We start from the raw sequence: 12295 nt of genomic DNA, 5'->3' as shown, positions 1-12295 counted from the left end.
TGAGGTCTACCTGCATTATAATGTTTTTTAAAAAATATTTACCTGCACTGCCTGCAGAGCCATGGGTCCATCAGCGCAATGCAATTACACTGGTGTATGCAATTAAAATGAACACAAGGCCAAATTGCTTAAGATGGCGCATTTAAAGAATAGCTCAACAAACACAGTTTGCTAATGTATTTGTGCACAATCCTGAAATATAAATTGGAATTTATTGTAATAAAGTCCTCTGTGTGTAATTGTGACATTGTCCACTTATGGTCAATTTTGGGCTACTTTTACATATTATATTTTACTAGATATTTAGTTCACCTTTCTTAATACAATGATACTTTTCTAGAACTACTGAGCCATTTTGAAATATAACTATTCAGTGCTTTCAACAACATAAATACAATATAATGTGACTCTACAGCATTGGCAAAGAGCCCTGACTCTCAAAGACAGACATATTAAAAACAAAACAAAACATGATTAAAGAAAATCAGTCTCGGCAGGTAGATGTCAGCTGATTTTGTAGTGTGGGTTGCCTGGCTCTTTTTTCACCACAACAACTTCCTAGTTCCTCATGTGTTCATTATTTAGCTGTGTGGTCCTGGTGAATGTGGCATAATATGGAAGGAGGATTTAATCTGCAGTTCCGTAAACATGTGTCGCTTTCCCTAAATCAGTGTTTATTTCTGCTTCAAGATAGGAAACTTTGAGCTTAGAGAAAACGTCTTGGGAGGGCTGCAGAAGGGGAGCCTGTATGTACTGGAAAGACTCAGGAGATGCCTGTTTATTTGGAGACGGTGACTTTGTTATTGGAGGGAGATCAGAGTGTCCTGTGGATCAATGCCTGTGTTTTCCCAACACTTCTCATGTCTGCTACACAGACTGGGATAACACTTGGATCTGGCTGAAGCCTCAGCACCAGCACTGGACTAACAGCCTCGGCAGCCATTCTTCCCCCCTACCTGCACCTAAAGCCCCAGCCCTGTGGGATGGAAAAGCAGAAAAACATGCGTCCAGCAGCATATTGTTCGGCTTGTTGGAACGGAGTCCTGTCAGATCCTCCAAACAGCAGTATACTTTTTATTTTTTTATAGTGTCTATTTCCTTGAGCAAAGTGCTGAGCGCGGCCTTTTGAAATAGCCTTGCCCTAGTACCACGTACAGTGGGGCAAAAAAGTATTTAGTCAGCCACCGATTGTGCAAGTTCCCCCACTTAAAATGATGACAGAGGTCAGTAATTTGCACCAGAGGTACACTGCAACTGTGAGAGACAGAATGTGAAAAAAAATCCATGAATTCACATGGTAGGATTTGTAAAGAATTTATTCGTAAATTAGGGTGGAAAATAAGTATTTGGTCACCTCAAACAAGGAAAATCTCTGGCTCTCACAGACCTGTAACGTCTTCTGTAAGAAGCTTTTCTGTCCCCCACTCGTTACCTGTATGAATGGCACCTGTTTGAACTCATCATCTGTATAAAAGACACCTGTCCACAGCCTCAAACAGTCAGACTCCAAACGCCGCCATGGCCAAGACCAAAGAGCTTTCGAAGGACACCAGGAAAAGTATTGTAGACCTGCACCAGACTGGGAAGAGTGAATCTACAATAGGCAAGCAGCTTGGTGTGAAAAAATCAACTGTGGGAGCAATCATCAGAAAATGGAAGACATACAAGACCACTGATAATCTCCCACGATCTGGGGATCCACGCAAGATCTCATCCCGTGGGGTCAAAATGATCATGAGAACGGTGAGCAAAGATCCCAGAACCACACGGGGGGACCTGGTGAATGACCTGCAGAGAGCTGGGACCAAAGTAACAAAGGTCACCATCAGTAACACACTACAACGGCAGGGAATCAAATCCCGCAGTGCCAGACGTGTTCCGCTGCTGAAGCCAGTGCATGTCCAGGCCCGTCTGAAGTTTGCCAGAGAGCACATGGATGATACAGCAGAGGATTGGGAGAATGTCATGTGGTCAGATGAAACCAAAGTAGAACTTTTTGGTATAAACTCAACTCGTCGTGTTTGGAGGAAGGAGAATACTGAGTTGCATCCCAAGAACACCATACCTACTGTGAAGCATGGGGGTGGAAACATCATGCTATGGGGCTGTTTTTCTGCCAAGGGGACAGGACGACTGATCCGTGTTAAGGACAGAATGAAGGGAGCCATGTATCGTGAGATTTTGAGCCAAAACCTCCTTCCATCAGTGATAACTTTGAAGATGAAACGAGGCTGGGTCTTCCAACATGACAATGATCCAAAACACACCGCCCGGGCAACAAAGGAGTGGCTCCGTAAGAAGCATTTGAAAGTCCTGGAGTGGCCTAGCCAGTCTCCAGACCTCAACCCCATAGAAAATCTGTGGCGGGAGTTGAAAGTCCGTGTTGCTCGGCGACAGCCCCAAAACATCACTGCTCTCGAGAAGATCTGCATGGAGGAATGGGCCAAAATACCAGCTGCTGTGTGTGCAAACCTGGTAAAGACCTATAGTAAACGTTTGACCTCTGTTATTGCCAACAAAGGTTATGTTACAAAGTATTGAGTTGTATTTTTGTTATTGACCAAATACTTATTTTCCACCCTGATTTACGAATAAATTCTTTACAAATCCTACCATGTGGATTCATGGATTTTTTTTTTTTTTCACATTCTGTCTCTCACAGTTGAAGTGTACCTCTGGTGCAAATTACTGACCTCTGTCATCATTTTAGGTGGGGGAACTTGCACAATCGGTGGCTGACTAAATACTTTTTTGCCCCACTGTATGTTTTTCATCTTGCTTACCTCTTTACTTAAAGAGTAAAGTCCAGTTCTCAACTTATTGCTGATTAGAGAAAAAAGAAGTTGCCTTTGTGTTTGCTCTGTAAATGGCTTGATAAAAGGTATGCTATTGCTTTGCCAAGTGCAAAGTGGGAAAGGAATTTGTGAAAATTATGCAACTTGCTGAAGGCCAATATGTTAGAAAGTTTGATCTTATCATCAAGACAGATAATCCATGTCCTCCCTTTCCTGAATCAACATAATTGAATCATGGAACATCATAAAGGACCATTCAGAGCCGTACTTTTCTTCAGATAGCTGTGTCTACTTTTAAAATAAGCTTGTTTCATTTTTTTAATGAGGAGCACCTGCAGGGCTGCAGTGTGTGGGCTGGATGTTTGATGATCATTACACATCTGCGAGAGAGTAGGAGAACGACAGCACTTGGGAAGGTTGGGTTGGTGCACTGGGGCTCTAAAGGGGAAAACTCTCCCTATAATTGAAATGTATTTTGTGTTAAGGTGCTCTAGTTTGTTACCTTGCTAAATCCACCAACTATAGATTTGTTTGTTAGACATCTGAACTAGTCATAAGTAGCAGCTCAGGTTATTGAGAACTTCAGTGATTGTTATGCTTAATGTAATGTCATCAGCTATGCATGCTGGGTGAGAATTTATGAGATGAACCACTTTATTTTTCTTTACATTTATATATCAGTTGGGGCAGGAAGCTTTGAAAATGTAACCTAACCTGATAATGTGGGAATGAGTCAGATAGGGAATATCTAAAAAAAGATCCACGATCATTTACCAGCTATATAGCTGTGAACAAAGGATCTTTGTTTGACTGATAGTTCGCTGGTATCATAGATCTCATCATGGCACTGAGTAGGTGATGCTAGGTTGTAACTCATACACTTCCATATTATCTTACATATTTGCTATATGACTCTCTTGGTCTGCTTTTCCTGACTGAACCACATTCTCCATAAGGTATTCACTACTGTATGACACATGAGGAATATCAATCACCTTCAGAAGGCTAGGCTGAAGCAATAAATTTCAACAATTATCAACTGTCCACTGGTTTATGTCTGATAATGTGATCGTGTGATTGAGCACGTTTGTCACGTGAACCTTCCAAGCAGAATTCTAGGTGGCAAAGTTCAAGATACATCTAACTTCACTTTAAAACTATCCTCCCTCTGGTCAGCCTCAACTGAGTGTGTGTATCATAAGTTAATCTCCTGACACTTATACAAACAAACAAAGATGTGTGTAGCATTGCTTCTTGGATGTAAGACTTCCTAAAGACAGAGCATGTTGTTGTACATTGGCAAAGAATGTAAGTCTCCCAGAGGTCTTAGGGATGTATGTGTGTCTGCCAGAAAGTGTAGGGGGTGATGGTGATGGGTCTATACATCAGCAGACAGCAGGTCCTTTGAAGAGGTCTGCTGCACATTGCCTGGAGGTAGAAACACAGCAGGCCCCTCTTTCTCTTCTCGGTCCTCACAGATTAATGCTTAGCAGTAGGAATGACGTGGCTGCAGGAGATAATGTGGAAAGCCAACATCTGGACAGTGTAAACTAGAAAACGGCATTTGCTGGAAGCTGAAATACAAATGAGCACTGAAATATGGACAAGCTAGATAAAAGGATCTGATGATATGATAACAACAAACTGACCTGTTGCCTGAAATATGGCTGCTGTCATATAAATAAAAGGATTTGTAAAACCGGACATTTTTTTGAACCCAGTTCTGCAAAACCATTCAACCCCAGATTTCTGGAAAAACGCATGCAGAATGTGAAGTAAAAGATACATTGAGTGAAAAATTTAGTGAATTTTCCCTCTCTCCATTCAACTATATGCATCCATAGGAGTGCAGCGCAGTGCTGACAGACTTATAAAAAACAAAGACCACACCAGGTGTCACTCCTGTCAACCAAGAACAGAAAACTGATGCTACAGGTTGGCAGAGTCACCTTCTATCATCAAACTGGTTTCTCAAACATGCCAATGAGTTCACTGTACTCAAATGGCTTCCTCAGCCACCTCCTCCTAATCCAATAGAGCACCTTTAGGATGAGGTAGCACAGGGGATTTGCATTATGGATGTACAGCCAACAAATCTGCAGCAACTGTGCGATGCTGTCGAGGCAACAAGGACCAAAATCTCTGAGGAATATTTGCAGCACCTTGGTAAACCTTTGCCATGAAGAATTTAAGTAATCCTAAGGCAAAAGGAGGTACAACCCGGTACCAGAAAGGTGTACCTAGTTAAGTGTCCAGTGAGGTTAGATCTCAGGCAAATATCTTTATGTAGTTAACACACAAATCCACAATGACTAAGCAAAGAGCACTGTCCAATGAGGTTTTAGTCAGTGGTTGCAGTTTCACAGTTTGTATTGTAATTCTTTGTGCTGTACTGTGCATCATATAACTGCAGTAAACTAAAGAAATGAAACAGCTGTGTTCATCTTTCATTTACTGTCCACAGATGAAACACGTGCAGGAGCGTTTTGGAAAAGACACCAATAAGGAAGTTTTGCTCATGTGCATTGGTATAACATCTGGCATTGGCCGACTGATCTTCGGCATAGTGGCGGATTACATTAGCGGAGTCAACAAAGTGTTCCTGCAAGTGAGTGTGTGGCCTCAACAGTCGTGTAAGCAGATTTACATTGTCTGAATGCAGAAGTTCTGACCATTAAAAATTCTCTGAAATAGCATTTTAGGGATCATGTGAGGATCATAGCACAGTGAGACCTTTAAGCCAGTTAAAGGTCTTACAATAGGGGGTGAAGATTTAACATTACATGAGCCTTCTCGTGTAACGTTAAAGTAAAATGAGGGGTTTCTTTTGGTTTTGCATCCAATCTGAATATATAGAGTGTACTAAACCATAACAATTAACAAAATAATCTCTCTACTTAGGTGGCGTCCTTCTTCGTCATCGGTCTCATGTCCATGATGATCCCCCTGTGCAATGTGTTTGGCGGGCTTATCGCAGTGTGTCTGCTGATGGGACTGTTTGACGGCTGCTTCATCTGCATCATGGCACCTATCGCCTTTGAGTTGGTTGGAGCCAAAGATGTGTCCCAGGCCATTGGCTTCCTGCTAGGCCTGATGTCTGTGCCCATGACTGTGGGGCCCCCTATTGCAGGTAAAGCAGGAGTTAACTGAAATTTGTGATCATGCTCAGGTAACCCCTGAACATATGACACATGCCCACACTAAACTGATGATCTAATAATATGGCAGTTTAGTCATTTTGGATCCTTGGCCTTAACTAGCTTCAAAAATCTAGCACATGCATACTTTTATATATAAGCCTCGTTGGGGTAATTCCAACTGTGTAGTGATGTGTACCTACAAAAAGGACATTCAGTGAGCTGGTGAGTGCACAAGGATCACTGACGCATTTCCGCATTTTACCTTGTCTTGTACAAAGAGCTAATGCAGCACAATCTGGTTAAAGCCTTAATGCTGTCTTTCTGTGATACGAAGGTGTCTGAACACAGGGCATCACAGCTTGCTGTGCATGAGATTGTAGCTGCAATACTGGTCAGAGTGCTCATGCTGAGCCCTGTACTAAAGCTGAAGATCTTACACTGAGCATGTGAGTTTCTGAACTGGATCATGGATCAAGAGGATGGCTTGGTCTGATGAATCATGTGAGCCAGCTGTTAAGTCTAATTGTTGAATGTTGCCATTGTGTTTCTTAAATTTGTACAGTCTTAGTTCAAGCAGTAGGATCAAAGCCATTCATTTGATCCTGACCACCTCTCCAATCACTCTGTGCTGGGGGAGGTTTTATTGTAGATACATCCTATCTGAAAGATCTGTTTCTTTTGATGTAAGCTTCCTGGGTTTATGACCCTTTGGTCAGCAGGAGGTCTAACACACACACATTCTCACATAACACACACACACACACACACACACTCTTACAGAAGTTCACACATTGGTCTTAGAACCAAGGGGGCGTGGCTTTGTTCTGACGTGTTTTGTGTGAACTGTCTCTCAATAAAAGGTAGCAGGAGGAGGTCAGATCTGGGGGTCATTTTCGTGGTGGACACAGACGAGGCCTCCCTTGCGCAAATAATCGATCGATCGACTGTCTTGTTTTCTTCATGATGAATAAGTCTCTAGAATTTGCGGGGTTTGTGGAAACACAGACTCAACACCAGCGTATGCACTTATCTACACAGGGAAGAGGTGGCAGCAGGATGCATTATCAGACAAGCCAACAGAGGACATGGGACTCCTGGGCCAATTTTCTGCTGGAAACAGTTACGTGGGAGTTGCATTCCCAAGAGCATCTCCTAATATCACTGACCCCTTAAGGAGGATAATGCATTCCACCATTGGGAACATTGCTAAGAGTTCATAGTGTTCAGTTAATCTTCAGATTCCCCAGATGCTCAATCATGAGCACGATTGAGCATCTATAGGATGCCCGATAGCTATGCTTTGAAAGGTGTGAGACATGCACACTGCTAGGCAGGTGGTTTCAGTATTGTGGCTAATCGGTGTGTGTGTGTATGTTTCTAGCTGACGCTGTTTACATGTGGATTTTAAAAAATGCGAGACTTCTTCAGTGCTGAATGCCAAAGGTTCACTAAAGGTTTACTGCTAGCATGTGCATTTACTCATGTGAGCTTCATGTGCAGAGGGCTTCCTGGAAGACAATCAGTTGTTTTCAGTTTTCAGTTTTCAGTTTTATTTGTCATATGCAAGTTAGCACAGGGTCAACATTGCAATGAAATGTGTTTGACGAGCAGCAGTCACTCAGCAGCATGATACAGTAGGAGAAAATATAATAAAATAAAATAAAATAAAAAAGAAAATAGAAAAATAGTAAGGAGCAAAATATTAGAGAGACATGGTAAAAGAGAAAAGATGACTAAATATATATGTATCTATAAATATATGTACACTAGTGATTAAATAAGAAAATCTTGAAAAGAAATATGACGGGAGGGCAGATGGGATATTGCACAGGAATGAGCAGCAGAAAATTACAGTATTGCACTTTTAAATATAAATATCAATGACAATAAAGTGGAGTGACCAGTGCAGATTAAACAGAGTACTTGTGAAGCTGCAGGGTAGCTTCTGAGTGCTGTGTTGTGTGTGTTTAAGTGTTGTGGTTGAGGTGTCGTATGGCTTGGTGGTAAAAACTGTTTTTAAGTCTTGTAGTCCGAGCAGAGAGGCTCCTGTAACGTCTGCCAGATGGTAACAAGGAGAACAGCTGATGTGCTGGGTGGCTGTGGTCCTTGATGATGCTGTGTGCTTTACGGAGGCATCGCTGGAGATAAATGTCCTGAATGGCAGGAAGCCTCGTGCCAGTGATGTGCTCTGCTGCCTTCACCACCCTCTGTAGTGATTTACGGCTGCTGGCAGAGCAGCTTCTGTGTGTGTGTGTGTGTGTGTGTGTGTGTGTGTGTGTGTGTGTGTGTGTGTGTGTGTGTGTGTGTGTGTGTGTGTGTGTGTGTGTGTGTGTGTGTGTGTGTGTGTGTGTGTTTTAGCTGGAAGCCATCTTTATTAGGAGAGTTTACATATGTAAAGAAGCCATACAGGTGACAAAAGTCAATGACATCTTGGTCAGCACCAGCTGTTAATCTTGTGATGTTTAGGAGTTCTGACACTTGTGTTTCTCTTTGTATTTGGATGTGATCGTAAACATTGACCTTTAGCTGTGTTTATTTGACCGTTTTCCCCCCCTTTATCTGGTTGCAGGCTATCTGAGGGACAAAATGGGATATTACGACATGGCCTTCTACCTAGCAGGAGTCCCACCGATCATTGGCGGGGCCTTGCTGTGTCTGATACCCTGGGTGGAAGCCAAGCACAAGAGAAGAGAGAAAAAGGAGGCCGTGAAAGGGGAGCAGGACGCTAACCAGAAGATGATGAATCATGAAAAGGCTCAAGAAGTTGTGCAACACAAAGCAGGAGAGTCTGTCCTCTAAATACCCCTAGAGAGAGACTGACAGAGAGGTGCAGGGGGTCAGACTGAGGCTGCTGCTGCTCATTGATAGTATTAAGATACTCTGTGCATATCTGTGTTTAAGTGAAGACTGTTTTAAGTAGGAAAAAATGCCAAAGTGTTCAAACATATCAGAGTCATATGTTGAAGCTGAACGTAAATGTGATCCTGAAGAACTATGCATCAGACTGAACTAATCTTACATCAGGCAAGCTTGAAATTGTAGCTGAAAATGGGGAAAACTGGACATTTATTTTTTTGTCACAATAAGAGTTAGGCATGCAGTACTGTGTCCAAGATCAACTCTGTCAGCAGCCATTCTCACTGGGCTTACTCTAATCTTAACATAGACTTTTCATCACTATCATACAGTTTTAGACATACAGTTAAAACATGTTGTATAATATAACCTACAGAAAAACATAGGAAACAATTTATGGTGTTAATTTTAATTTTTGTATAAGTTCATAGTGAACCAGTCTGCCAAAGATTTATATTTAACCCTGCCATCTTTATGTCCTCCAGTATGCTATGTAATCTGTTTTAGGGGTGCACTGATACAGCGGTCGGGGTTGGTTGATACCAGCATTTCTGCAAATAAATTGGCATATACTGATGTCCTGTCTAAAAGTTAACAAAAGCTGAAAAAAAAAAACCCTGACACAAATGAAATAATATGCTATATTTGTTTTCCTGGACCAAACCGGGAACTAGATAACAACAAAAACTAATACAAATACTGTTATCTGCAGGCTTCCAGATGCTCTTTAAGACATCAATATCTGTATCAGTACCAGTATCTGTATTACCGTTGATATTTGTACTGGTATCGGTCCTTTTGACAGTCAGTGCATCCCTAATCAATGATTGGTGTTTAAAAAGACACACAGTAACTATCGGGTCAGAGAAGTGCTCTAAAAAGTCTAGGTTTTTCTGTCTGACTCTGGAATCTGAGCTGTAAAGGTGCTTGTAAGGATGCAGCTTTGGGAAGCACAATAAAATATGTCCTGTCAGAGATGCTGACCCAGCTTCCCTTCCGAGGTTGGATCTAGGAAATCTGATCATTTAAAGGCTGTTTAACTCACCAAGCAGAGCTTGGCACCCAAAAGCTCTAAGTTCACCTCACTGAGCCCGTAATTCTTTCCCTTGAAAAATTCAAAATAAACTGCACAATACATTTTTTTAAATACCAGTGGTAGCAAATATATGGTACAAATTAAAAGTCATATAAGATAATTAAAATGTACTTAATTTTTAAACAAATTTGTCTGATGGTTCAGTAAACAAGAATTTTCTGCAATTATTTTATATTTCAGGCTTTAAGGGGTTAAGGTTATTATCCACTCTTGATCCCATGCTGTGGAGCATCCCAGAATTTATGCTGCCTGTGTTTCCAAAATTACCACTATTGAATTATTAATGATCAGATTATACAAACATGAAAGCATAGAGAGGGTTCTAAAAAGCCCCCTGCAACTGTGTCATCAGTTAATCTGGTACTGTGACTGATTCATTCAAAGAGGCTGCTTTAAATCAAACCTCCTCAGTGTTTTAGATGTTATATTTAAAGAAATAGTTTTAGAAAGTAAATATGTGGCAACTGGTTATCCTAAAAAAGGCACAGAGACTGGAAGCAAGCAGAAAATATTAGTCTGGAGTAGGAAAAATAGGACTTCTAGCCACTGTGAAAGTTCACTTATCATCAAGTCATATCTGTTTAAAACTTTGTTGACTGCTTTCAGCCTATCAGCACATAAGAAGACATTCACCACTTACATTAGCCATGCGTATCTGATGTACTGCATCAGTTTGTTGATTACTTTGCTCTTTCAAAGACAGCGGGATGAAGAGCTGAACTGAACTCTAGGTCACTGGCCAAGTTAGGGCATGAGTGGGTTTTGTTTTAGCAAAATGCTGAGTGGGCACATTCGAAGAAATTGGAAGATGTTACCTTTTAATTGAATCCTCATCCCTTTGTTAAAGCCTACTGCCAGATGGGGACCATTTTTGTTCATTTTCTTGTAATTTTCTCTCACATTTGAGTTCATACTTAAATTGTGCAGCATTCATTAACAGTTGACCTGGTTCATGTCAGATGATCTCTTAAATGGCCCAAAACCCCACAAAACATTGTGCATTTTCCTTCACCTCTGTATGATTTACTCACTCTACTGAATCATTTCAGAGACTCCTCTGTTTGAACTGTGGATGTGAGTCTAACTAATAATTGACTATGTGACCATCAGTCCCATTAATTATTAACTCTGTCCAGTTCAATGACATTCAGTAGAAAGGTATCTGTTTTGTGTTTTATTTATTTTTCACTTCTGGAGACTTTCATGTTGTTAAAAGCCTTAAATGAACTGACTGAAGACCAAACTGTGCACAAATGAAAATGTCTGAAAGTGTGTTTGCTTGCCCTCATTCGCCTCCCCAAAGCCCCCTATGTAGTGCCAGTGAACCAAGTGATGTCACCCATCACTGACTGTGGTGGACTGCATATTTGGAAAACTCACGCCGCCGGGGAAATGAATCTCCATCATAGAAATGCTGTGGGTCAGTGTTTTTTTTTTTTCCTCTGCAAACCTGTGACCCGCTACCTCAGATGATAGCAGAGCTCTGCTCCCTGTCTGTACTGTCCTGTCACCGTGAATACGTCTTAACTTTGCTCTTTAATGAAAAACATGTTGCCATTATTTTATTTTATTTTATTTTAATGCACAAAGTGACTGAAATCTTCAGCATTTCCAATACTATGCTTAAATCCCATGTCTTATCCTTATGATGTGCATGACTCTTTATGGTGGAGTGCCATCATAGTGCTATTCATTTGTGAGAGCCTCGAGTAATTTCTCATTGCCATATATGAATATGAATGCTTTGTTGTATGTATTCATTGCACTCTATTCGCTCTTTTACTTGTTTGTTTTAGCTGTTCGGTCATATGTGCCTCTAGAAATGATATGTGCCAACCAAAGAGATGCTTTGTTTTAAATTGCATGATTTATTTTTACTTGGTGATTACTATAGACCAAAATCTTTGAGACAATCTGCTGAAGTTAACACACCAAAGCCTAACAGTATTTAGTTGCTGTTATTTTGCCATCTAATCCAGCCACTGGCTTTATTTGCTGCATCTTTACTGCTTCCGTCCTTTTCCATGTATTCTCCCCAAAAAGTGTTCTTAAATATGAATGTGTCTACATTTCCTCTGTTGCAGGATGTGTTGTGAACAACAGTATATGCAATGTATGTAAACACAATTAATTTTAATCATTTTAAAAACAGTAAAAATATTTACTTTTAAGTTATCTGGGTTTTTTTTTATTTATGCCTATAGATCATAGAAAACACTGAAGTTCATTTAATCAAGATGTAAAATCAAGTGCAGTAAAACTGAACATGAACAAAAACACTTTATACCTTTGAACCTGTGAGACACTGACATGCCACTCCTTCAGTTTTTCTCTAATAATCTTTATCTTCTTTTGATCCATGTGTGAGCGTGTGTGATTAGATGATTTGTCTAGATTTAGTCCTTCTG

At 40.8% G+C, this 12295-nt stretch overlaps 1 protein-coding gene across 1 annotated transcript in view; it reads left to right on the top strand.

The window, feature by feature from the left end:
- slc16a10 (solute carrier family 16 member 10) overlaps positions 1–12062 on the top strand; it is a 30604-nt gene extending 18542 nt beyond the window's left edge. Inside the window, exons 4-6 of the mRNA XM_040027997.1 lie at positions 5260–5403; positions 5697–5925; positions 8505–12062. Coding sequence (XP_039883931.1) covers positions 5260–5403; positions 5697–5925; positions 8505–8734 — 603 coding nt within the window. The 3' untranslated portion in view covers positions 8735–12062. The remainder of the gene's footprint in view (positions 1–5259; positions 5404–5696; positions 5926–8504) is intronic.
- The last annotated feature ends 233 nt before the right edge of the window (positions 12063–12295 follow it).

Source organism: Simochromis diagramma, unplaced genomic scaffold, assembly GCF_900408965.1.
Source record: "Simochromis diagramma unplaced genomic scaffold, fSimDia1.1 OVJJ01000746.1, whole genome shotgun sequence".
Classification (NCBI taxonomy): domain Eukaryota; kingdom Metazoa; phylum Chordata; class Actinopteri; order Cichliformes; family Cichlidae; genus Simochromis; species Simochromis diagramma.
The sequence above is the reverse complement of the archived record's forward strand: the minus strand, read 5'-3'. Positions and strand labels throughout refer to the sequence as shown.